Source organism: Ornithorhynchus anatinus, chromosome 1 (assembly GCF_004115215.2).
Source record: "Ornithorhynchus anatinus isolate Pmale09 chromosome 1, mOrnAna1.pri.v4, whole genome shotgun sequence".
Classification (NCBI taxonomy): domain Eukaryota; kingdom Metazoa; phylum Chordata; class Mammalia; order Monotremata; family Ornithorhynchidae; genus Ornithorhynchus; species Ornithorhynchus anatinus.
Window position 1 is genome coordinate 143,494,641 of NC_041728.1, and position 27,522 is coordinate 143,522,162.

General features: G+C 43.8%; 1 protein-coding gene across 1 annotated transcript; it reads left to right on the top strand.

Annotated features, from left to right (window-relative positions):
• Window positions 1-5,279: 5,279 nt before the first annotated feature.
• LOC100084472 (spliceosome-associated protein CWC15 homolog) lies at window positions 5,280-5,957 on the top strand. Its single transcript, XM_039912995.1, has one exon. It carries the CDS (start codon window positions 5,280-5,282, stop codon window positions 5,955-5,957), a length of 678 nt encoding a protein of 225 aa, XP_039768929.1.
• Window positions 5,958-27,522: the final 21,565 nt, after the last annotated feature.

Below are 27,522 nucleotides of genomic sequence, written 5' to 3' on the forward strand. Positions count from 1 at the left end.
ATTCTCTCCTAGACCCCCTCCAATCTGGCTTCCGTCCCCTCCACTCTACCGAGACTGCTCTCTCTAAGGTCACCCGTGACCTCCTTCTTGCCAAATCCAATGGCTCCTACTCCATTCTAATCCTCCTTGACCTCTCTGCTGCCTTTGACACTGTCGACCATCCCCTCCTCCTCCATACCTTATCTCACCTTGGCTTCACGGACTCTGTCCTCTCCCGGTTCTCCTCTCACCTCTCTGGCCGGTCATTCTCGGTCTCCTTCGCTGGAGCCTCCTCCCCCTCCCATCCTTTAACTGTTGGAGTTCCTCAAGGGTCAGTTCTTGGCCCTCTTCTATTCTCCATTTACACTCACTCCCTCGGTGAACTCATCCGCTCTCACGGCTTTGACTACCATCTCTACGCAGATGACACGCAGATCTACATCTCCGCCCCTGTCCTCTCCCCCTCCTTCAGGCTCGCATCTCCTCCTGCCTCCGGGACGTCTCCACCTGGATGTCGGCCCGCCACCTAAAACTCAACATGAGCAAGACTGAGCTCCTCATCTTCCCTCCCAAACCCGGTCCTCTCCCAGACTTCTCTATCACCGTGGATGGCACGACCATCCTTCCCGTCTCTCAGGCCCGCAATCTCGGTGTCATCCTTGACTCGTCCCTCTCGTTCACCCCACACATCCTATCCGTTACCGAGACCTGCCGGTTTCACCTCTACAATATCGCCAAGATCCGCCCTTTCCTCTCCACCCAAACGGCTACCTTACTATTACGGGCTCTCGTTATATCCCGGCTAGACTACTGTGTCAGCCTTCTCTCTGATCATCCTTCCTCCTCTCTCGCCCCGCTCCAGACTATTCTTCACTCCGCTGCCCGGCTCATCTTCCTGCAGAAACGATCTGGGCATGTCACTCCCCTTCTTAAACAACTCCAGTGGTTGCCTATCAACCTCCGCTCCAAACAAAAACTCCTCACTCTAGGCTTCAAGGCTCTCCATCACCTTGCCCCTTCCTACCTCTCCTCCCTTCTCTCTTTCTACCGCCCACCCCGCACGCTCCGCTCCTCTGCCGCCCACCTCCTCACCGTCCCTCGGTCTCGCCTATCCCGCCGTCGACCCCTGGGTCACGTCCTCCCGCGGTCCTGGAACGCCCTCCCTCCTCACCTCCGCCAAACTGATTCTCTTTCCCTCTTCAAAACCCTACTTAAAAATCACCTCCTCCAAGAGGCGTTCCCAGACTGAGCTCCTCTTCCCCCTCTACTCCCTCTGCCATCCCCCCTTTACCTCTCCGCAGCTAAAGCCTCATTTTCCCCTTTTCCCTCTGCTCCTCCACCTCTCCCTTCCCATCCCCACAGCACTGTACTCGTCCGCTCAACTGTATATATTTTCGTTACCCTATTTATTTTGTTAATGAATTGTACATCGCCTCGATTCTATTTAGTTGCCATTGTTTTTACGAAATGTTCTTCCCCTTGACGCTGTTTATTGCCATTGTTCTTGTCTGTCCGTCTCCCCCGATTAGACTGTTAGCCCGTCAAACGGCAGGGACTGTCTCTATCTGTTGCCGACTTGTTCATCCCAAGCGCTTAGTACAGTGCTCTGCACATAGTAAGCGCTCAATAAATACTATTGAATATCCCAGTTTTTCTGGAGCAGGGAACCTGGAACCTGAATGAGTGTGAGTGGATTTAAATCTAGGGCCGGGGGTGGAGAGTATACACTTCCTCCCAATTATTGGCAGGTTTTTTTTTAATTTGTTTTATAACTCCGCCCTGTTTGTAAGAGGAGGAACAACACACCGTTCTCCAATTCCACCCTTATGTACTTCCAGTACCATCTCCTAAAACCCATCCTTTTCATCTGGCTCCCTCTCCCTCCCAGGGCTCCCTACCCCCAAATACCAGCAATCACATCCAGAGTGCCGCATCTGTCTCCCACAGTTTCTGATTTCCCTTTACCCAGAGGTTTTGCTTCTAGAAATGCTATGGAAAGAACACAAGGGCTAGTAATTAGGAGACAAGGAAACAGAAAGCCTGTGGCCATGAGAAATAGGATAAAGTAGATGCTCTCTACAGTAGAGGGAAGATTGGGAGTAAGGTCCTTGTCTGGGTGTTTGAGGAAGGGAGTTGGTTGGCTGTTTGGGGGGTTATTCTCTGAGAGTAGACATGCAAGAAGGGACCCCTGAATAAGTGGTGCCATTATCCCACCCCTTCTTCTTTCACTGCACCTTCTCTGCTGCTAAATTAAAGGGAATTGTCTCACTAGCAGGGGCCATCCTAGGAGGGCACTCATACAACTTTTCTACAACTAGTCAGGCATTCTCATACAGAAGGCACTCAAATGCTGCTATAAATACTAATGAGTGAATGAAGAAAGAGACTATATAACATTTTCTATTCTCATAGATTGAAAATCCTCTATGATCTCTACTCAGGAGATTGAACATTGAGACCAATCATTTTCTCAGACTTCAGTAGACTGCACCGATCAGCAGAGGTAACTGAGGATGGTCATGAAAGTACATCCAGAGAACCAATCTGGCTCACCCTGCACTCTCTAACTCCACTAGTTTTAGAACTGAGGAGGCCTCTTCTTTCCCTCCCCAGGTTATTGCTAATATTTTGAAGCAAATCAAAATTATCTAACACATTTTAAGATGCTTGGGTTTGTCAGAAATATTAAGAATTCATAGATCAACACAGATTTAGCCAAGCTGAAGAAAAAGTCTTTCATAAAACTGTAAAAGATCAATGATCCTTGCTGACAATATGGTACACGTTACATTGGCTTTGAAGAAAGTTGGTTCCTTTTATTTTTTATCATTATTATTATTGTTAATGCCATTATTATTATTATTATTTTAAATCCTTACTGTCAATCACTTGTTCTAAACCCTAGGAAAGATTCAAGTTAATCAAGTTCGATACAGTTGCTGTCCACATAGGACTCACAGTCGAAGTAGGAGGGAGAAAAGGTATTTAATCACAATTTTACAATTGAGGAAACTGAGGCACAGAAAATTTAAATGACTTGCCAAAAGTCAAACAGCAAGCAGTTGGCTGAGCAGAGATTAAGCTCTGACTCCCAAACCCACACTCTTTCCACCAGGCCACGCTGCTACTTCTTTTCTCCTACCTATCTTTTTTCAGATGTCTGATATTGTACTGATAAAGTTACTTTTTAGAAGATGCTCAAACCCAAACAGAGGGAGAACACCTTGGGAGGTAGCTCCCTTTATTTATTTTAGATACTGGGATTATTTTTAGGATTCTTTCTGAGCTGGTAACTTTGACTCAGGAAGGGTGAGTAGCCTCTTGATCAAAGAAGGTGCTAAATGTTTAATGGAGCTGAGTTTGTGTCAACAGAGTGTCTAATGGCCTTGTTTTCACCTAGGGGCAGTGAGGGGTTTTAAATGCTGGATCTAGATATAAAAGAAGACCGAGGATCTTCTTTCAGAACCAGACTCAGACCCAGTCAAAGGAAGAGCAACAGGAGAGGTAAACCCATTTTTTTTTCCTCTTAGAAGCAGGGTGGCCTAGTGGAAAGATTATTGGCCTGGGTGTCGGGGATGTGGGTTATTACTAAACCCATTTTTTTTTCCTCTTAGAAGCAGGGTGGCCTAGTGGAAAGATTACTGGCCTGGGTGTCGGGGATGTGGGTTATTACTAAACCCATTTTTTTTCCTCTTAGAAGCAGGGTGGCCTAGTGGAAAGATTACTGGCCTGGGTGTCGGGGATGTGGGTTATTACCTATTCTGTAACCTTGGGAATGTCATATAAATTTTCTGGGTCTCAGTTATCCATGTGTAAAATGAGGTTTCACTAGCTGTTCTCCTTCCTAATTAGACTATGAGTCCCATGTGGGATAGGGACTATGGCTTGATCTTGCTATTATCTTCTGATGTTTTCTTATCTGAGCAACCCAGTGTTCAGTAAAATACTTGCCATTAGGTAGGCATTTAACAAATAGCATAATCATAGACTATAATAATAATGTTGGTATTTGTTAAGCGCTTACTATGTGCCGAGCACTGTTCTAAGATCAGGGGTAGACACAGGGGAATCAGGTTGTCCCATGTGGGGCTCACAGTCTTAATCCCCAATTTACAGATGAGGTAACTGAGGCACAGAGAAGTTAAGTGACTTGCCCACAGTCACACAGCTGACAAGTGGCAGAGCTGGTATTCAAACTCATGACCCCTGACTCCAAAGCCCGTGCTCTTTCCACTGAGCCACAATAGACTATGTGGTTGTTTTAATGCTTAATACAGTCCTTTGCACAGAGTAAGCACTCAACAAATACCACTAAGTGATTGATTCCCCAATTGATTACATTTACTAAGAAGTCAATAGATCTTTAATTTGACTGTAATTTTAAGTCACTCATGGCTTTTCTTCTTGTTTTCATATTGAATGGTTCTTTACTGGGTACTTTGGTGCTGCTGCCATTCTAAATTCAAAGTACACTTGCACTGAAAATCGATTGGGAAGCTGGATATGTAGTAATTCTCTGGCTCCATCACTTGTCTGCTGCGTGACCTTGGACAAGTCACTTCACTTCTCTGTGTCTCAGTTTCCTCATCTGTAAAATAGAGATCAAGGCTGTGCCTAATCCAATTACCTTGTATCTACCCTAGAGCTCAGTACAGCGTCTGGCACATAGTATGCGCTTAACATGAGAAGCAGCATGGCTCAGTGGAAAGAGCACAGGCTTGGGAGTCTAAGGTCATGGGTTCTAATCCCAGCCCCACTGCTTGTCAGCTGTGTGACTGTGGGCAAGTCATTTAACTTCTCTGTGCCTCAGTTACCTCATCTGTAAAATGGGGATGAAGACTGTGAGCCCCACGTGGGACAACCTGATCACCTTTTATCTCCCCCAGCATTTAGAACAGTGCTTTGCACATAGTAAGCACTTAACAAATACAGTCATTATTATGACCCCGTCGTTTAGACTGTGAGCCCATCATTGGGCAGGGATTGTCTCTATCTGTTGCCGAATTGTACATTCCAAGCACCTAGTACAGTGCTCTGCACATAGTAAGCGCTCAAAAAATACTATTGAATGAATGAGCAAATACTACAATTATATTATTATTAGTAGTAGTAAGATCACTTTGGTTCTACTCTATTCACCAAGGCCGCTGCCCACACCTGTTTCTAACCACCCCTGTTCTTTTGCTCTGCATCTATTGGTAATTTAGATTTATTTGTAATCTTGTCTGTTTGTAGAAAGAGTAGAATAACTCCTTAACATCCTGGAGTGGCAGAGAGCCTTCCTGCCTTGAGTATCCGAGATGACCTCAGCATCCAGGCCCACCTTTGAACCTGCGCGTGGTGGGAGAGGTAAAGGAGAGGGAGACCTGAGTCTTCTCTCCAAGCAGTACTCAAGTAGAGATCTTCCTTCTCACACAAAGATCAAATACAGAAAGACAACCCAGGATGCTCCCGAAGAGGTCTGTCACCGAGATTTCAGAAAGGAACTGGCAGAGCGAGAGAGAGTTGCTGCAAGGGTGAAAAATGGAGATCGTCCAAATTGGGCAAACTCATCCCCTGTGTCGAAAAAGCCTCGGTTGGCTCAAATCTCTGTGGCAAACCTCGATGCAGATGACCCTCTCACAGACGAGGATGAGGAAGATGAGGAAAGTGAGGATGACGACACAGCGGCCCTTCTGGCTGAACTGGAGAAGATCAAAAAGGAAAGGGCTGAAGAAGAGGCCCGCAAGGAGCGAGAGGAAAGGGCGGAAAAGGAGAGGATTAGATCGGAGAATGTTCTAAATGGAAATCCTCTATTGAAATTCACTGGCCTGGCCCAGCCTCAGTCGAACTTTAAAGTAAAGAGAAGGTGGGATGATGATGTCATCTTTAAGAACTGTGCTAAAGAGGTTAAAGGCTCCAAAAGGGACAAAAAATTTGTCAATGATACTTTGCGATCTGAATTTCACACTAAGTTTATGGAGAAGTATTTCAGGTAGTTCTGTTTTTTATTCACTCAATTAGAAAAACCCTAAGAGTCATAGTGTCAGCCTCACTTCATTTAGATTTTGTTTTTCTCCCCATCCTCTTCCTGATGAACCACCCAAAGCCTTTCTCAAAGATACCTCAATTCCTCCAAAAAGTCACACTTCCAGGAAGCCTTTCCTAACTAAACTCTCATTCCTGCCAACACCCCAATCCCCCACCCCCATGCACTTAATACCACCCACAAAGCACTTGGGGACCACTCCTTCCACTCTTTTGAACAAATCCTGATTCTTAGTTACTTCCCCTACCTGTAATGCATTTTAATGTCTGTCTCCCCCAAATATTATAAACTGCTTACAGGAAGGTATCATGTACTTGATAAATATCACAGTTTGATTAAATCTCCCATGTTCTTTGCGTATATTCTCCCCTGTAATTCCCTCCAATTTTTGTTTAGGTATTTATTTACTTTGCTGACTTTCCAGTGATCCTGCTGGTTGGCTGGTGCCTGTGTTGTAATTTGACTTAAGAACATGATTGTATTATCTAAATGAAAGGTGGGGCCAATGTAGATTGTCCCCCTGGAGAATGGGTGTGTATTGACTGAGGGGAGAAGATGTGAAGACTCTGAAACTGGACACACACACCTGGAAAAATCAGTTAACACCTCATAGGCCAGCCCTGAATGCTGAAAGGAGCCCCACCCAGATCTGAGAATAATCAAGGAATTTATCATCTATCTTTGGGGTATAGCTCCTTTGCCTTACCAAACTTGGTCTGAGGGAAGGCTCTGAACTATTCCTCTCCAGGAGTGGAGACACAGGGTGTTGAAAGGCTGGTGTGTAGAGTCCTTTATGTGGATAACTAAGAGTAATTCCTGGAGCCATCAAGACCCTGCTCACTTGAGAACACAATGGGCAGAGACACAGATGTGTGGACGTTGACTGTGTGTGCACACCACAGTTAGCAGGGGTGAAGACATGACTCATCCTCTTGATCCAAGTCTCTGACTCTGCCTTCCATCTCCTGCATATCCATGAGGCCATTCCACACATTAAGCCCACTTCTTTTTGAACCTCTAGACTCATAGCTGGCAAATACATCTTATCTGTGACAGCTGCCTCTAAAATCTGAATTTGGGGGATCTGTCTGGGCAGGGGATCCTTCACTAATGATGCCACGATGCAGTGAGAGGGGCAAGAGGGCAGCCCTGATCAAGCCAGAGGATCAGTTGCTGGGAGTCCATCTGGCTTCCCAGTTTTCCCTTCCCCTTTCCTCAAAGACACAGTGGGTTGGCTTCTGGACCCTCGTTGCAGGGCATCTCCTTCCCCTATCCTTGCTTCCCACTCTCACAACCTATACTGAGTAATAGGAAAGCAGGAGAGACTAGAGGAATGAGAATGAAAGGAAACAGGCTTGAGTCAATGAGGCTTGAAAATTCTATCAGGATGCTTTAGGCCGGAACCAACAGGACCAGGCCAGATAGTGGAAGGAATCTCTTCAAAAATCTCTTGTTCTCTCCCTACCAAGCAATACAAGATTGGAAAATTGGCATGGGTGAGCAAAAGTTCTCTCTCATATTACTTATGGAAAGGGCCCGAGTTGTGGGATATAACTTCTATTTTTCCCTCAGGTACCAGACAAGTGGATGCCATGAGAAAACGCAAGAATGTCTTCACACACTCAGTTTGCCCTTTCCTGTGCTGCTATGAGCCTCAAGGCTCAGTTCTGAGACCCCTTATATTCTCCCTCTATAATTACTCCCATGGAGAACTTGTAAAATTTGGGAAATAATTTGATTGCTTCAACTTCAATCCTAGAAGCATACTGTGGGTTTAAATCTCCTTAGAAGAACAAAAATGGCCCAGCACATTCTGGAGCACTGAATTCTAATTATTATTTCTATTTTTACAATCACCTTAGAAGTAAAGTTACAGTCACCTTTGAGTTAGAAGTAAAGTTACAGTCACCCTAGCCAGGGTACTCCAAGAGTTTTATCCCATCTTAACAGGCTAGCTAAGGAGTGGGACACAGTATCGTGGTTAGATTTTTCCTTCTGACCAAATGGACACTTGGAAGAAAGGAGAGTCATTGGCCACATTTGCAATGGAAACTTAATGACAGAATGAAAATATTTTACTGCATCTGCCTTCCTGAATAACACTAAAGTAACTGACATAGTAGCAAAAGCCAGGAGGATTAACTCCTGACACTTATTACAATACACACATAAGAGTTTGAACGCAGTAGGAGAAGGTCATGCAAACTGAGCAGTTGGGACTCGGATTAGATCCTTATACACATCTTCTAATAGGTCCTAGCAGCTGCATTAATTGACAGGGGCAGCTCTGTGGTCCCTCTTCTCTGCCACTGACAGTTTGCAAAGATTCTGGAGACTCACCCCAGTGCCCTCTGAGGACATCAAAGTTGGTAGCATAGAGGAGAGAGAACAGGTGGGAAGTAACCTCCGTCAATCAGGCAGATGTGCTGTCTCAGTCCAGTAGCAGTCTTGGATATGAGCCAATATCTATGTAAGAGTTTCCCCAATATTTGCTTTTTCTACAGAGCTGATATTAGATAGGAGGTTGACTCAGCGCGAGACTTGCCATCAGAGATTTGGACCCAAACCAAATTTTTCCACTGAAAAATTCTTTTCCAAAAGCACATTTCTTCCATAGAAAGATGTGGATTGTAAACATCATCAACCTACTCTCACTCGGAAATTCACTTACTCTGGCCTACTCTAGACCCATATCTCAGAGCTTTATGCCAGATCTTTTCAATCTATTAAGAAAGCTGCTTCCACTGGCTAGTATTTCTTCCCTCTGATTCATATTCTTAGTGGCATATGCTTATAGCACAGTTGCCACATTTACTAACCTATTTCTGAAATCAGGAGTGTGCTCCAAATCATCAGGATTTTACATTTTGGTCCCTTTATTGAATTTTAGGTTGAATGGGTAACCTGAACAGGCAATGTGAGACATTAGGACTTCAAGAGAAACACCAAGAGGCATTTAATCCAAAGGCACATCTCCTCCAAGAAGCCTTCCCTGCCTAAGTCCTCCTCTCCTCTTCTCCCCCTCCCTTCTGCAATGCCCTAATTTGCTCCCTTTATTCATCCTTCCTCCCATCCCCACAACACACACATACATATATATATCTTTAATTCATTTATTTATATTAATATCTGTCTCCCCCTCTAGAATGTGAGCTCATTATGGGCAGGGAATGTGTCTGTTGTATTTTACTCTCCAAATGTTAAGTACAGTGGTCTGCAAACAGTAAGTGATCAATGAATACGATAGACTGAAATTAATTAATCTTCCAAAAGATGAAACTGTAGCTTGGGATGAGTGCATTTGTAGACTAATGAGGACTTCCTAGAGCAATGAGTCCCCAGGGCACTCAATCAATGGCATTTATTGAACGCTTACTGTGTGTAAAGCACTGTATTAACCACTTTGTATTAAGCCAACTATATCAGAGTTGGCAGACAAGTTCCCTTCCTAAAACAAACTTACAGTCTAGAAGGGAAGACAGACATTAAGATCAATAAATTAACCAGCTCCCATTTTCATAATGGCATTAGTGTGCATCAATTGAAAACAAGCATCATTTTAAAACTTTGGCAATCCCAGACAAACAATCCTAAACTAGAAGGCAGGGAAATTGATTTTCAAAGACTGAATCCTAGAGAGAATCCTCTCTTGCTGGAAGGAAGAAAATCCCCAATGTTGGTGGGCATTGCCTGCCCAGCAAGTGTCACCATCAGTGACTGAGATGATTGTGCCTATTGTGGAACATTCCAGTAATCTCCAAAGGTCTCTTCTGAGGGAACCTCTGGAGAGGGGGCGCTCCTCAAGGGCAGCTGCAGTGCAAGTCAGGGGTCATCTAGCTGTGAAATGAAGATCCTGGAAGACAGGGATTGCCTGTCTTGCTTCTGATGTAATATGTCAGAAGTGTTGTTCAGTGCCTCACACTCTGTTGGTGATGAGAAGTGCTTCCTTGTCCCCTCAGCTGCCTTTGACACAGTGGACCACCCCCTTCTCCTGGAAACATTATCCTGTCCCTACTCCAGTCCATACTTCACTCTGCCACTTGGATCATTTTTCTACAAAAAAGTTCAGGGCATGTCCCCCTCTTCTCAGAAAACTCCAGTGGTCGCCTACTCACCTCTGCATCAAACAAAAATTCCTCGCCATTGGCTTTAAAGCACTCCACCACCTTGCCCCCTCCTAACTCACCTTGCTTCTCTCCTTCTACAACCCAGCCCGCACGCTTTGCTCCTCTAATGCTAACCTTCTCACTGTGCCTCAATTTCACCTGGCTCACCATCTACCCCTAGCCCACATCCTGCCTCTGGCCTGCAATACCATCTCTCCTCAAATCTGACACACAATTACTCTCCCCCACTTCAAAGGCTTATTAAGGGCATCTCTTCTCAAAGAGGCCTTCCCAGACTAAATCCTTCCTTTCACCCTCACCCACTCTTTCTGCATCACCCTGACTTACTCCCTTTGGTCTTGCTTCCTCCCAGCCCCACAGGACTTATGTCTCGTCCTATGCTGTTAGTAGTCTTTGTCTTTTAGCGATGCCATGGACACATCTCTCCGAGAATGCCCCAGCTCCATCTACAATCACTCTAGTGGTGGATCTATGGAGTTTTCTTGGAAAAACCACTTTCTTGTTAAAGTGGTTTACCACTGCCTCCTTCCATGCAGTAAACCTGAATCTCTGCCCTCAACTCTCTCCCATGTCATTGCTGCCCAACACAGGTGAGTTTTGACTTGTAGCAAATTGCCTTCCATTGGCTAACCACTGCCCAAGCTAGGTATGTAATGGTTATACCTCTGCTTGACTCTCCCTCCCATAGTCGAAACAGGTAGAGTATTGCAAACTCTCCAGGTGAGACCCTGAGAGGGGCTAGCACTTACGTACATATATGTAATTATTTTATTTGTACTGATGTCTGTCTCTGCCTCCTCTAGACTGTAAGCTCATTGTGGGCAGGGAATTTGTCTTTTTATACTTGTACTCTCCCAAGTGCTTAATACAGTGTTTTACACACAGTAAGTCTTCAATAAATATGATTGATTGAATGCTATATAAGTAGCACTGGCGATGATGATGATGATTATAGCGTTGAGATCTATAAAACCAGATTAGCATCACTGCCTCATAACCTGGAGCTTAAGGGACTTTGTGTCCACCTGGTGTTTGTCATAAGCTTCTTGTGGGCAGGGAATGTGTTTACCAACTCTGTTCTATTTCACTCTACCAAGTGGTTAGTTCACACAGTAAGCTCTGCACACAGTAAATTCTGCACACAGTAAGCACTCAATAAATATGACTGACCAATGGAATGATGACAAAGCTCTACTCTAGGTCTTCTGCTTTTCAATCCTTGCAGTAACTGTCTCAGAGAGCTCATCTGCTCTCTCCCTCTCTAGACTGTAAGCTCAATGTGGGCAGGGAACGTGTCCACCAACTCTATTATACAATAGCGTGGCCTAGTTGATAGTGCACAGGTCTGGGGGTTATTAGGATGTGGGCTCTAATCTTTGCTCCTTTGCTTGTCTGCTGTTTGACCTTGGGCCAGTCATTTAGCTTCTCTTTGCCTCAGTTACCTCCTCTGTTAACTGGGGATTAAGACTGACAGCTCCATATGGAACAGGGACTGTGTCCAATCTGATTTGCTTGTATCCATCACAGTTTAGTACAATGTCTGGCACATAGTTAGTGTTTAATACCATAGCTATTATTATTATAATATTACTCTCCCAAGTGCTTAGTACAGTGCTCTGCATTCAGTAAGCAGTCAATGAATATGGCTGATTGATGTGGTCAGGAATCAGCACCATGGAGTTAGCTCAACTGTACCTTTAGCCCAATTTCTCACTTTCTATTCAATCTCATATTTCCTCTTGCCTCTAGCAAGCATTTGACTATCCTGCTTGCATCTTAAATTTCCTCTAGACTGTAATAATAATAATAATAATAATGTTGGCATTTGTTAGGCGCTTACTCTGTGCAAAGCACTGTTCTAAGCGCTGGGGGGAGATACAAGGTGATCAGGTTGTCTCACGTAGGGCTCACAGTCTTAGTCCCCATTTTACAGATGAAGGAACTGAGGCACAGAGAAGTGAAGTGACTTACCCAAAGTCACACAGCTGACAAGTGGCAGAGCCGGGATTCGAATCCATGACCTCTGACTCCCAAGCCCGGGTTCTAAGCTCCTTGTGGACAGGGAATGGGTCAACCAATTCTGTTACACTGTATTCTCCCAAGTACAGTGCCCTGCACAAAGTAAATGCTCAATAAATATAACTGTCTAATTAAACATGGCCAAAACTCTCATCTTCCATCCTAAACACTCTCCTCTCAACTTTCCATCTCAGTTAAGAAAATCACTACTGTCACTGTCAATAGAGTTTATTTATTGCATGCTTACTCTAGGGGGGCACTCAACTAAGGGAGAATACAGTAATAATAATAATAACAATAATGATGGTTAAACGCTTACTATGTGCCAGGCACTATACTAAGCACTAGGGTGGATACAAGCAAATCGAGTTGGACACAGTCCCTGTCTCATGTGAGTCCCAGAGTCTTAATCCCCATTTTCCAGATGAGGTAACTGAGGCCCAGAGAAGTAAAGTGACTTGTCCAAGATCACACAGCAGGTAAGTGGCAGAGTCAGGATTTAGAACCCATATCCTTCCAACTCTCAGGCCCACACTCTATCCACTATGCCATGATGCTTCTCATAAGAAATTCTCAGTAGAATTAATAGACATGATTTGGGGCCCCAAGTAACGATAGTAGGAGACTGTCACATTAACAGTTTTCTCTCCCTCTAGACTCTGAGCTTTCTGTGGGCAAGGAACACATATGACAACTTTGTTATATTGTACTCTCCCAGTTGCTTAATACAGTGTTCAGGACACATTAAGATCTCAACAAATATGGTTGATTACTTGCCCACAAGAAGCTTACCCTGTAGAGGAGCAATGAGTATAAATACATTTATAATTTTATCAATTGTCATAATACAATTGATTAATTGATTATTTACCAAAGACCAGTGAGTGTTAAAGAGGGTGTAAATAAGTTTGCAAATATTAGAGATGACTGAAGGGATGATACCAATCAGGGTGCTATATATTAATCAAGGAAACCTTGTTGGAGAAAGAGGAATTTCAGGATGTATTTGATCTGTCTGATTTTGAGAGGGAGGGTGTGCCAAATTGAGGGAACTGTGTGAGCAGCAGAGTGGGAGGCAGCATAACTTAGTGAAAAGAGTATGACCCTGGGAGTCAGATGACCTGGTTTCTAATCCCAGCTCTGTCACTTGACTGCTTTTTGACCTTGGGCAAGTCACTTAACTTCTATGTGCCTCAGTTTCCTTGTCTGAAAAATTGAGATTTAATACTTGTTCTTCCTCCTCCTTCAACTGTTTCAATCAAGGCAGTAGATTGGGGGATAATGGGTGAAGAGAACATATAAGTAACATGAGGCCAGATGGTGGAGCAGAGGAGACAGACACCAAAACAAACTAGGGAAGCAGTGTTGTCTAGTGGTAAGTGGATGGACCTGAGAGTCAGAACACCTGGGTTCTAACCCTAGCTCTGCCATTAGTTAGCTGTGTGACCTTGGACAAGTTACTTAACTTCTCTATACCTCTTTCACCCCATCTGTAAAATGGGGATTAAATCTCACTCTATTCTAGGTAGACTGTAAATCCCATGTGGTACAGGGACTGTAATAAATGGCTAACATAGTTATCCCAGTGCTTAGAGCAGTGTTTGGCACATTCATTCATTCACTCAGTCATATTTATTGAGCATTTACTGTGTTGCAGAGCACTGTACTAAGCGCTTGGAAAGTACAATTTGGCAACAGTGACAATCCCTACCCAACAAAGGGCTCACAATCTAGATGGGGGAGACAGACAATGAAACAGAACAAGTAGACAGGCATCAGTAGCATCAACATAGATAAATAGAATTGTAGATATGTACACAACATTAATAAAATAAATAGAATAATAAATATTTACAAATATACACAAGTGCTGTGTAGCAGGGAAAGGGGTAGAACAGAGGGTGGGATTAGGGGTGATGGGGAGGGGAGGAGGAGCAGAGGAAAAGGGAGGGTTCAGTCTGGGAAGGCCTCCTGGAGGAGATGAGCTCTCAGTAGGGTTTTGAAAGGGGGAAGGGAGCTAGTATACAGGTTTAAAAAATACTATTATTATTATTATTAATAAATTATAGGTAGGAGAAAAAATAAATTGCTATGCACATAGTAGGAGCCGTGGGGTAGAGTATGACTATCCAAACCTTGGGGGACCTGGGAAGTACTGAGGTAGCAGTAGAAGGCAAAGAGGTTGGGATAGAAAAGAGAGATCAATAAGGAGAAGCCTCTTGGAGATGTCATTTCAGAAGGACCTTAAAGATGGGGAGAACAGCAGTCTGCTAGGTGTGAAATGGGAAGGAAATACCAGCCAGAAAGGAGGACAAGAGCAAAAGGTGGGTGACAAGAGAGAGGAGAACTAAGTATAGTTAGTATGTTGGCCTGAGGAACAAAGTGTGTGTGAGCTGGAGTGTAGTGGGGAAGAAGTGGGATAATAAGTAGGGGGGAGAGAGCTGATAGAATTCCTAAAGACTAATTAGTGGTCAGGAGCTTCTGCTTGTTTGGAGATGAATGGACCACCATTGGAGGTTTCTGAGGAGTGGAGCGATATGCATAAACACATGTTTTAGAAAAATGACCTGGTCAGCAGAGTGATGGAAAAGGAGAGGGCAGAGACTGGTAGGAGATACAGAAGCAGGAAAAAACTGCTGGCAGGAACGTCAGTGAGTTGTCTTACACAATAGTCAAGTCAGGTTAGGGTAAGTGCTTGAACCTTCATCATGGTACTTAAGATTACGTGAAAGTGAATGGACAGAATTGAGTAATAGACAGAATATCTGGGTTGAAAGAAAAAAGTCAGGGATAATGTCAAGCTTCTGGGTTTGATGATTCAGTGGGTGGTGGGGTTGTCAGAGGGAATGGGAAAGTTGAATGGATTAAGGAATAAATGGTGATGATGGTTCTAATGATGATGGTGTTCATAAATCACTTATTACATGCTCAGCACTGCATTAAACTTTCAGGTAGATACAAGTTAATCAGTTTCGACAAGTCCCTGCCCCCCATGGGGCTCATACCTCATCCCCATTTTACAGATGAGGTAACTGAGTCCCAGAGAAGTAAAGTAACTTGCCCAAGGTCACAAAGCTGACATGTGGTAGGAGCCAGGATTAGACCCTTGGTCCTTCTGACTCCCAGGCCCATGGTTAGCCAGGATTATTATTATATTGCTATTACTATTTTGTTTATTAAGCCCTTACTTTATGTCAATGCTGGTGCAGAAACAAGTTTATCAGGTCGGACACAGTCCCTGCCCCACATGGGGCTCACAGTCTAAAACAGGTAGAAGAATAGACATTGTAATCCAGGTCTTTTGACTCTCAGGCCTATGTTCTTTTCACTAGGCCACAGTGCCCCCCTGCAAAAGTCATCAGCAAGATCTGAACCTCTAAAAAGAGTTGTGAAATACTGGTTCCCCAGTTTAAAGCAAGCCTCCAAGTGTTTCCCTATTCCCTCTGCATTGCTTGCTTTTTTGCCTGTCAGTCTCAGTTCTTAACAGTACATAAGACAGCATTTCCAACTAGTGACGAATAGAAAATTAACCTCACAGAAAAGTTTTATGTGGAAATAGAAATTCAAAGAAAAAAACTACTCCTTCTTGAGATTAATAGAGTGGGGTGAAAGTTACATACTGCACTTCTCCTCAGTGGTGTCACATTATAGTGCACCTTACCCTATTTTCTTGCTTTTCAAAGCCTGCCAACCCCTAAAAGTATATTTCCCAGATAGAGCAGCCAGCTTTCATCTTGCTATATAACCTCACCTCAAAAGGGGTTTAGTATTTCTAGATCTATGATGAGAAAAAAAAAGACTTGTTTGGACTGTTGTTTCCACATTAGAGAAAAGTAGCAAAATCTGAGTTCAAACAGCTGAAGAATCTCAAAAAAAAGATTTAAAAAATCTTATTAGCAAGTTATGTAAAAATACTTTTTAATGCATTTGATATTTCTTGCACTTTTCCAAACTCAACCATCCTTCAGGAATGCAGGAAGTCACAAAGTGAAATTGAACAGGATTACTACTGTTTAATTCATCTAAATTTCATTAAAATCCAAAAAAAAACATGGATAAACTGCTATATTTCAAAATTTTTCACTTGACATATTCTTGCCTGTTCTTAGAAATCAGAGACAGACTACCTCCTTATAACTGAGGCAAAACATTTTAATTGAAAGTGCCTCTTGAAAAAACATTTCAGGATCCGGTTCAGACCTAAAGGACCCAGGCTTTAATAATGGCTCCAACACTTGCTTACCATGTAACCTTGGGCAGGCCACTTCACTTCTCTGTGCCTCAGTTACCTCACCTGTAAAATGGGGATTTAGTCCTCTAGACTGTAAGCTCTTTGTAGTCAGGGAATGAATCTGTTATATTGCTGCATTGTACTAACCCTGCTTTTCCTCAGCTCCCCCTCCTCATCACCCCAACTTGCTCCCTTTGCTCTACCCTCCTTCCTGCCACACAGCACTTGTGTATATATGTACATAGCTATAATTCTATTTATTCATATTAATACCTGTTTACTTATTTTGATGTATATACATCTATAACTCTATTTATTTTGATGCTACTGATGCCTGTTTACTTGTTTTGATGTCTATCTCCCCCTTTTAGACAGTAAGCCCATTGTGGGCAAGGATTGTCTCTCTTTATTACTGAATTGTACTTTCCAAGCGCTTAGAGCACAAGCCTGGGAGTCTGAAAGTCATGGGTTCTGATCCCGGCTCTGTCACTTGTCAGCTGTGTGACTTTGGGCAAGTCACTTCACTTCTCTGTGCCTCAGTTCCCTCATCTGTAAAATGGCTCATCTGTGAGCTCCACATGGGGCAACCTGATTACCTTGTAGCCCCACCCAGCGCTTAGAACAGTGCTTGGCACACAGCAAGCACTTAACAAACACCATTATATTAGTAGTAGTAGTAGTAGTACAGTACTCTGCACACAATAAGCGCTCAATAAATATGACTGAATGAATGAAGTGACTTGTCCAAGGTCACACAGCGGACAAGTGGCGGAGCTGGGATCAGAACCCATGACTTTCAGACTCCCAGGCTCATGCTTTACTACTAGGCCATGCTGCTTCTCAATTTTTTAGAACTTCTGGGATGCAAATAAAATTGTCCCTTTTCACAATTAATAATTTTTTGAGTCAGAGTTCTGGGTGAGGAAAGGGAGGTCCATAATCTTGGAAATTGCAATGTACCTACCCCCACCCTGTGTGTGTGGTGGTGGTGCTAAGGAGGTCTCTGACACCCAATGCCACTGGGGGAGTGGGGAGTGTAGACAGCTAGGAAGGAATCCTGAGGTAACATTTCTCACCTTTCTACCACCTACCCCATCTTCACAGCTGCCTGTTCCAAGTTTTCAAACCATCAATCAGTTGTATTTACTGAACACTTACTATGTGCAGGGCACTGTAGTAAGCACTTCGGAGAGTACAACAACAGACATTTCCTGCTCACAGTGAGCTTACAGTCTAGAGGGAGAGACAGGCATTAATATGAATAAATATTGCGGATATATACATAAGTGCTATGGGACTGTGTGGGGAATGAATAAAGGAAGCAAGTCAAGGCGATGCTGAAGGGACTGAAAGAGGAAAGGAGAGTTTAGTCAGGGAAGGTCTCTTTTAGGAGATGCACCTTCAGTAAGGCTTTTAAGGAGGGGAGAATAATTATTGGATATGAAGAGGGAAGGTGTTCCAGGTCAGAGGCAGGACGTGGGTGAGAGGTCAGCAGGGAGAAAGGTGAGATCGAGGAACACTGAGTAGGTTGGCACTACAGGAGTGAAATGTGTGGGCTGGGATGTAGTAAGACAGTAGCAAAGTGAAGTAGGAAAGGGAAAGGCGATTGAGTGATTTAAAGCCGATGATAAGGAATTTCTGTTTGATGCAGAGTGTAATAGGCAACCCCTGGAGTTTCTTGAGGAGTGGGGAAATATGAACTAAATGTTTTTGTAGAAAATTAATCTAGGCAGCAGAATGAAGTAAGGACAGGAGAGGGGAGAGATAGGAGGGAGAGAGGTGAGCAAGGGGACTGAAGGAAGCCCGTGTTGGGGTTATTTGAAAAAGGAAGTCTGTGTTGGGAGTTATTTGAAAGGAAGGTCAAGTGGACAATGGGTGTCTCTTTCCCAGTTTTACTAGCTGCTAGAAGGTGGGTACCATGCAGACCAGTGTGCTCACTCCTAATTAGTCTAGGAATAGCTTTGCCCTCTGTAGATTACCTCTTGCAATTCCTTCTTAATAAACCTACTTCTATTACTCCTCCAGTCTGTGAGCTCACAAGTTAACTGGTGGCTGGTTTCTTCCGGAGGCTCTCTGGCACTTGGACTTAGTCCACCCTCAGCCTCATGGCACTTATGGATGTATCTGGAATTTATTTATTTATATTACTACCTTCCCCCCTCCCCCAGACTGTAAACTCACTGTGGGCAGGGAATGTGTGTGTCGACTTTGGGAGAGTACAGTACAACAGATGCTTGGTATATTACTCTGCACACAATAAGCACTCAGTAAATTCCACTGATGGACTGCCTGCCTTCCTCTGGGACAAAGCAAACCGGTCTTAAATCTGGCTTCAAGAGCCTGCACAAGTTTTCTGCATCCGCTGCTCCCCAACTTGGGTGCTTTGCTCTTCACAATCCCACACATCTATATCTTGCTAGCAATTCCCTGTCTCTGATTTTCTGAGCAAGCAACTCTCCAATATAGAAGGCTATAACCTCCCCAAATCTCTCATGCCTCCACTCTTCCAACTTCAAAGCCCAAGTCTTCCAGAAAGACTTTGCTGAATAATTCCCAAACCCCAAAGTTGGAGAGACCCCAAAACCACTCTTGTATTTACATATATATATTAATCTACAGCACTTTTGTATGTTCGATTATTTACTTTGATACACTATCCCTCCCTGAGCCTTGTTCTTCCTCCTGCTCCCACTATTCGCAAATTATTCAGTGTGACTGTCTCCCTGATCAGATTATAAACTCTTTGTTGGGAGGGAAGATGCTGATGTTGAACCATCCCCAGTATTTTAAATGTTTCTTTGCATCCAGGAAATACAACTGTTTGATGAATCACTACAGGGAAATAACAATAAGCCCTTCTCTCCCTGGCGTGTGGATGTCTTTCTTTCAGGGAAATGAATCAATCAGTGTTATTTATTGAGCACATACTATGTGCAGAGAACTGTACTAAGCACTTGTAAGAGTACAATACAACAGAATTAGCAGGCACATTCTTTCAATCATATTTATTGAGCACTTATTGTGTGCAGAACACTATACTAAGCACTTGGGAGAGTACAGTACAACAATAAACAGACATATTCCCTGTCCAAAATGAGTTTACAGTCTTGGGGGTTGGGAGGAGGCAGACATCAATATAAATAAATTGCAGATATGTACATAAGTTCTGTGGGGCTGGGAAGGTGGGGAAGAAGAAAGGGAGTAAGTCAGGTGTTGCAGAAGGGAGCAGAAGACAAGGAAGAAAGGTGGAGCTTAGTCTGGGAAGATCTTTTGAAAGAGAGGTGCCTTCAATAACTCTTTGAAGAGAGTGGTGTATAATTGTCAGATTTGAGGAGGGAGGGCATTCCAGGCCAGAGGCAGGATGTGGGGTCGTTAGTGAGATAGGCTAGGCAGTGAGGCAGGTAAGATCGAAGCCGAGTGAGAAGATTAATATTAGAGGAGCGAAGTGTGTGGGCTGGGTTGTAGAAGGAGAGACGCGAGTTAAGGTGGGGGGCAATGTGATGGAGTGCTTTAAAGCCAATGCTGAGGAGTTTTTGTTCAAGGAGGAGGTGGATGGGCAACCACTGGAGATTTTTGAGGAAGGGGGTGACATCCTGAGCGTTTTTGTAGAAAAATGATCTGGCCAGCAGAGTGAAGTATGGGCTGGAGAGGGGAGAGACAGGAGGCTGGGTAGTCTGCAAGGAGGCTGATGCAGTAATACAGATTGGATAGGAGGAGTGATTGTATTAACATGGTAGCAGCTTGGATGAAGAGGTAGGGCACATTTTAGTGATGTTGTGAAGGTGGGACCAACAGGATTTAGTGAAGGATTGAATGTGTGAGAGAAGTCAAGGATGAAGCCAAGGTTATGGACTTGTGAGACAGGAAGGATGGTGGAGCCATCTATAGTGATGGGAAAGTCAGGTAGAGGACTGGGTTTGGGTGGGAAGATAAGGAACTTCCCTTTCCATAATGAGCTTAGAGTCTAGGAATACCAACCTTTTAATAAAACAATTCATTCCTTGAGGAATGGAAGTTCACCTGGGGAGAACTGAAAATAAATCACTAAATGAAGCTTGGTTTACGGTCTTTGAATTTGTAATTCTGGGGTGTGTTCTCTAATCTTCCACTGCTCAAATCCGCTTGCCATATTCTAAATATAGGAATGACTTCACCTTGAAATGGAATGCAGCAGCTGTTCCAAAGTCCACAGGGACGCACTACAAAGGCTTAGGCTAGAGTTAATTGAGCACTTTGATACTACTGTGTTAGGCACCTTGAAAATAGTGACAAAGAATTTGTTTACCCAGTGGCATGGAGCCAGAACTCCAGAGATAAATTCCATCGTTCAAATGTTTAAGAGTTAGAGCAGGTTACCCGGGTGACTGCACAGGTGAGAAAGAGCAGGGGAAGAGATGGTTTTCCACCACAGAACCCCCAATTCGGCCATGCAATGATAAATGGACTGAAGAAAAAGAACTTTTGTTTCCAGATTTCCCTGCTCTCCACTAGAAGAAAAGTGTGGGGCCCTACCTTCGGAAGAAACATTAGATAGTAAACTCAGAGCTCAAAGTCAAAGGAAGAAGGAGAACAAAGATTTAAACTCCATTTTATACATCATAACATTAATCCTAATCATAATAATCATAATGACTGTGCCATTTGTTAAACTCTTACTCTGTGTCGAGCACTGTACTAAGCATGGCAGTAGAACTCAAGTCTCACAAGGGGCTCATGGTCTAAGAAAGAGAAAGAACAGGTACTGAATTCCTATATTGCAGATGAGGGAACTGAGGCACAGAAGTCAAATCACTTGCCCAAGGTGACAACACAGAAATGAGCAGGAGGAACCAGCATGTCCTAGTTGATAGGACACTAATCCCTGCTCCACCATGTGTTTGTGTGACCTTGAGCAAGTCACTTCACTTTTCTGTTCCTCAGTTTCCTCATCTGTAAAATGGAGATTAAAACTTTGAGCCCTATATGGGACATGGACTGTGTCTACCCTGATTAGCTTTTATATTCCTCAATGCTTAGTACATTGTCTAGCACACAATAAGCACTTAAGTGCCATTAAAAAAAGTGGCAGAGGGTGGATTAGAACCCAGGGCCTCTGACTCCCAGGCCTGTGCTCATTCCACTAGGTCATGCTACTTCCCCAAATTTCCACATGAGAATGATGAGGCACTGAGAAGTTAAGACAAGAAGTATGGTGTGTTGGATCGAGCACAGACCTGGTAGTCAGAAGGCCATGGGTTCTAATCCTGACTCCTCTACATGTCTGCTGTGCTACATGTCTGCTGTGTGACCTTGGGAAAATCACTTTACTTCTCTATGCCTCAGTTACCTATTCTGTAAATAGTAATACCTATTCTGTGAGCCCCACATGGGACAGGGACCATGATCGACCCGATTTGCTTGTATCTACCCCAGTGCTTAGTATAGTCCCTGGCACGTAGTAAGTGCTTAACAAATACCATAGTAATGATGGTAATTATTACTATTAAATGATTTACCCAGGGTCACACAGTAGGTGGAGCCAGTATTAAAGCCAAAGTTCTCTGATTCCCAGTTCGGTGGTTTTTTCTACTGGGCTATGCTGCTTCTTACCTCATTCAGGACGTGCACAATCTATACCATTATGACTACCAACAGCCTGTGAGGGGTCTCCTGTCATAACTGATGGAAAACGGCTTGTTGTCAGCAGAGAATGTGACTACCAACTCTCCTCTATTGTTTCCAAAGCACTCAGTACTGTGCTCTGGGCTCAGTAAACACTCAATAAATACCACTGATTAACTGATGACATTCGAAAGATGGCATCTCACAATCGCAGAGTGAGCTCTAGATAGGGGTGAGACTCTTAAAGCTTTCCAACGTAAATGTCCATGAGGCTGGGCACCGGAGAAACTTGAGGCATATTGGTAGATTTGCTGTCCATCACAGGCATTCACCACTCCCCTCCTCTCATTTCAGTTCAAAAAGAGAACACAAAAAGCTTCTACTGAAACAAAGAACTCTTGGCATTATAAAGTACATAGTCTTGCAGAAATTAGGATAGTTTCAGTGTGATAAATTCATAACACGCTTGTCTGCTTTTGGTCAATTAATCATATTTATTGAGCACTTAGTGTGTGCATAACAGTGTACTAAGTGCTTAGGAGAGTACAACACAACATAGTTGGCAGACACACTCCCTGCACACAATGAACTTACAGTCTACAGAGGAAGACACATTAATACAAATAAATAAATTATGGATATGTACAAGAGTGCTGTGGGGCTGAGGTAAGGGGAGAATCTAAGTGCTTAAAAGGTACAAACAGAAGTGCATAGATGACGCAGATGGGAGAGCAAGAAAGAGAAAGAGAACTTAAGCTGTGAGAGTCTCTTGGAGGAGATGTGACCGTAATAAGACAATGAATGTGGGGAGATGGATTCATCAGTGTTATTTACAGAGCACTATACTATGCTAGCTACCTGGGAGAATACAATAAAGTTGGTAGATACTGTCCCTGCCTTCAGTGAGCTTACTTAGTTAGAGGATGGGAGGAGGAGGAGCCCGCGAAGGAGACTGAGATCACACTTGTTGAGGGCTTACTATGTGCAGAGCACTATGCTAAACTCTTGGGAGAGTACAATACAACTAAATTGGTAGACATGTTCTCTGCCCACAATGATCTCACAGTCTAAAAAGGTAGGGAACATTTCTCCTGCTCCTTTTGAATTCTCCTAAGTGTTCCACAAAGTCGGCATTCAATAAATGCCACTGATAATTACTTCAAAATATATTCCACAGTTGCCTCACTTAGATCTGGAAAACACCCATCTATTTATCCAGGTGTTGCTTTAGGTCAAATCTCTTTGCTCAGCCTAAAAATAGTCACAAAAATGGTCTGTGCATTCATCATTTTTGGAGACTGTTTGCCTTTCTAGGATGGAACAGAGAAGGGAATTATAAACAGTCTATGTAGAGTTAGTTTGCCTTTCTGACAGCACAGGTCTCGGGAATATAGATGCTATTTAAGGAGTTATGACCTATAACCAGGGAGGAAACACACACAAGGGGATCACAAATTTGTGGAAGGTGAATCTGGAAGCAGAATAATCTTGATATGAAGTTTTAGAACAGCTCTGGGGGACTCACATCAGCTGCATAACTGTTTCTATATTAAAGTTCCCTTACTTTTATGTTTCCCCTTGTACTGGGTCACTAAATGTCATAAAATTGCTTTCCAAAGGATTCAAATAAATGTTATGATAGAAAATCTGATCACTCGAAAATATTACCTGAGTAGGAACCTCGGATAATAGTAGAAGGGAATACCCCGTTGATGGGAAACTTTCCATGAACATTGTTACCTGTTCGGTTTTATGGTATTTATGGAGTCTGTTCTCATTCTCTCTCTCTCTCTCTCTCTCCATGAAAAGTGATGAGGCCCTTACTCTCTCCATCAGAAATTAATGTGGCTTGTAATAAAGCAAGGAAAAATAAACTAGTTGTTCCCAGGAATCAGTCAGACTCTAACCAAGTGCGAGTATGCAACGCGCTGTCAGGTTCAGTGAATGTGGATGAGAAGCATTTGGGCCAGTAACTCCGGGCAATTGAAAATAATGGCAATGAATAAAACATGCAACATCAAAACTGAACATTCAGGTATTCAAGATGGAAGTCAGTCAGGCAAACACATCCCTGGTCTTTTCCTCTTGCTCCTCTGGGAGGCTGAGTTGGGTTTTCATCTATGTCCTCTCTCTGATTGGAAAAAAATGATTTTTCATTCTCCCCCTCCCACCCCCATACCCCTAAACACACACATGCAAAGAAAAAAGTGACTTCAAATTATTTTATGTCCTCCCCCACCACCCATACACACACATCATATTCTCTCTTGTCTGAAAGATTATATGATTTAGGGGGACTAAATACTTTCCCAAATTCAGAAGCAATTTATATCATTGCTCATATTCCCTCTATGCTTTCTAGTTGGGATTTTGGAGATTTTACAAACACATTTCCTTGGGAAGATATTTCTCTTTTCATGTTGTAAGAGATGTAATTTTAGGAATTTTTTAAAAAAATAATTGATCAAGGAAAAATAAAAACAAAGCTAATCTATTCCATTCTTAACATTATACTGACCTCTAGAGTAGAAATAGCTCAACATACTCAAGTGAAATTAGATAACAGGGAGAAAAAAGTTTCTAAAGATCTTAATCACGTTTTGATCAGTCAGGCCACAGGTCTTACATGACTGGTCCGCCTTTCAGATGAGGTTATCTCCTGAAATAACATACCGAAGGGAACGCGCACTCCCAAATGGGTAGGAGGGTCACAAAATGCAAGCTCCTCCTGCTGCCCAGAAAAATAAATAAAAATAAATTGTGGCATTTGTTAAGCACTTACTGTGTGCAAAGCACTGTTCTAAGCGCTGGGGGATACAAGGCGATTAGGTTGTCCCACTTCGGGTTCACAGTTTTAATACCCATTTGACAGATGAGGTAACTGAGGCACAGAGAAGTTAAGTGATTTGCCCAAGGTCACACAGCTGACCAGTGGCAGAGCCGGTATTAGAACCCATGACCTCTGACTCCCAAACCCACGCTCTTTCCACTGAGCCACGCTGAGACACAGAAGGGTCTATGGACCCCGCTTTTGACCAGGACAAAGAGAGATGGCCCTCTTGACCACAGTGGCTGTGAGGGCCAGAGGGAGGAGGAAGCTGCATTCACTCTTGCCGCTGCCATCTCAAGTTGAGAGACTTAAGCCACGCCAGAACCTCCCTTGTCCACGCAGCCGCATAGGACCAGTGTGGCACAAGCCAGGCTACGGAGGTGGCCTGGTCTGCAACTGCTTTGGCAGAGGATGGAGGCACAAGTCCACTGGCCCTCATGGGAAGGGCCGCTAAGGAGGGCTATGATGGTGGCAGCGATGGCAAGTCCTGGCCACCACTGACACATGGACAGCCTTGGGCCTGCCTCACCCATCATGGCCTGGACGAGGACTGGCCATTTGAGCCAGGACTGCTGCCCTGAAAGCGTTAGTAGTCTCAAATCATCATCATCATAATAATAATAATGTTGGTATTTAAGCGCTTACTATGTGCAGAGCACTGTTCTAAGCGCTGGGATAGATGCAGGGTAATCAGGTTGATCCACGTGGGGCTCACAGTCTTCATCCTCATTTTACAGATGAGGTAACTGAGGCACTGAAAAGTTAAGTGACTTGCCCACAGTCACACAGCTGACAAGTGGCAGAGCCGGGATTCGAACCCATGACCTTCTGATTCCCAAGACCAGGCTCTTTTCACTGAGCCACACTGCTTCTCATGCAGTAAGGTAAATATTAGTAAATATCATCACCAGTGATATTTTTAGAGCCCTTATTCTGTGCAGAACCCTGAATTAAGTGCTCTGGAGAGTATAGTACAACAAATGCAACCCTAGCCAACTCACCCACCTTCTGCTGGGCTACAGGGTTGCTGCAGCTTGAATAGGACAACAGCAGCAGATGACAGGAATGATGAAAGGCAGACCTTTTTTCTTTTAATGGTATCTGTTAAGCTCTTACTATATGCCAGCACTGTACTAAACGCTGAGGTAGTTACAAGATGATCAGGTTGGACACGGTCCCTGTCTCACATGGAGCTCACTGTCTTAATCCCCATTTTATAATTCTGTTAGACTGTGAACCCTTCACTGGAAAGGGATTGTCTCTATCTGTTGCCTAATTATACATTCCAAGTGCTTAATACAGTGCTCTGTACATAGTAAGGGCTCAATAAATACTAATGAATAAATGAGGGAACCTAGGTCCAAAGAGGTTAAGTGACTCGCCTAAGGTCACACAGCAGACCAGTGGCAGATCCGGGATTAGAACCCAGGTCCTTCTGACTCCCAGGCCCATTCTCTATTCATTAGGAAACACTGTCTTGTGTGTTCTAATCTTCTCCAACCCCCCTTTCCTTCTCTCTTTTCCCTTTCTCCCCTACACCTCTAACGAAGTTTTGCTCCATCTGGCCCCACCCCCCCAAAGTAATCAAAACTCCACTTACTATAAGCTTATTATCCCTATAGGCTATTCTATAGTAATAATCATAATGGTATTTGTTAAGTGCTTACTATGAGCCAAGCACTGTTCTAAGCACTGGGGGAGATACAAGGTAATCAGTGTTATCCCATGTGGGGCTCACAGTCTTAATCCCCATTTTACAGATGAGGTCACTGAAGCACAGAGAAGTTAAGTGACTTGCCCAAAGTCACACAGCAGACAGGTGATGGAGCTAGGATTAGAACCCACAACCTTTGACTCCCAAGCCTGGGCTCTCTTCACTAAGCCACGCTGCTTCTCTCACTTGTTTCAGTTTAAATAAGTACAGCGTACTGAAGTTACTGAATAAGAACCAATCAGCCATAATCCTCTTTAGTGTTCCTCAGGGATGGATAAGTTAGAAGGAAGCAAATAAGGACCTTGAAGAGGTGAGATGGAGAGGTGAAGGAGCCAGGTGTTAAATTGCGGGTCAGACGAGATGCCTGACTTCTAGTCCAAGTCTCCTTGTCCAGAAAGCAATCAGGCTCAGGCAAGGCCTGCAGAAGGACTCAGTCACACTCCATCTTCATCTGCAGCTTATCAATAGGCTTTGAGCATCGCCCCACAATCAATGAGGTGAACCATCCCACTGTTTCCAGGCATCGGGACTTAGGCCCCTCTCAGAGGTCCAGGAAGTCCAGGGAGAAATTGCTGGGCCAGATCAATTACACCTGCTCCCTTCCAAGAAGAAGAGGAGCTGGAAGAGTTCTCCTGGCTCAAATCCCAGCAGAAGCCTCGGTTTCCCCATGGGATAATGCAGAGCCAAGAACAGTTCTGCAGCTCTAGCTCCCTCAGCCTGACTCACACTGACTCACTCATTCGTATTTATTAAGCACTTAATGTGTGCAGAGCACTGTATTAAATGTTTGGGAGAGTACAGACACAGACACATTCCCTGGCCACAACAAGTTTACAGCCTAGAGGGGGACTGGCACATTACCCCTGCTCTGAGACTCGGGCCTGTTACTGCTGCTCTTATTTCCCTTACTGAGATCTGGCAGTTGGGGCAAAATTGGTGCATACATTCCACCTATGCAGCCTAATATGTCTGACCCAGAATCCTGGTCACACT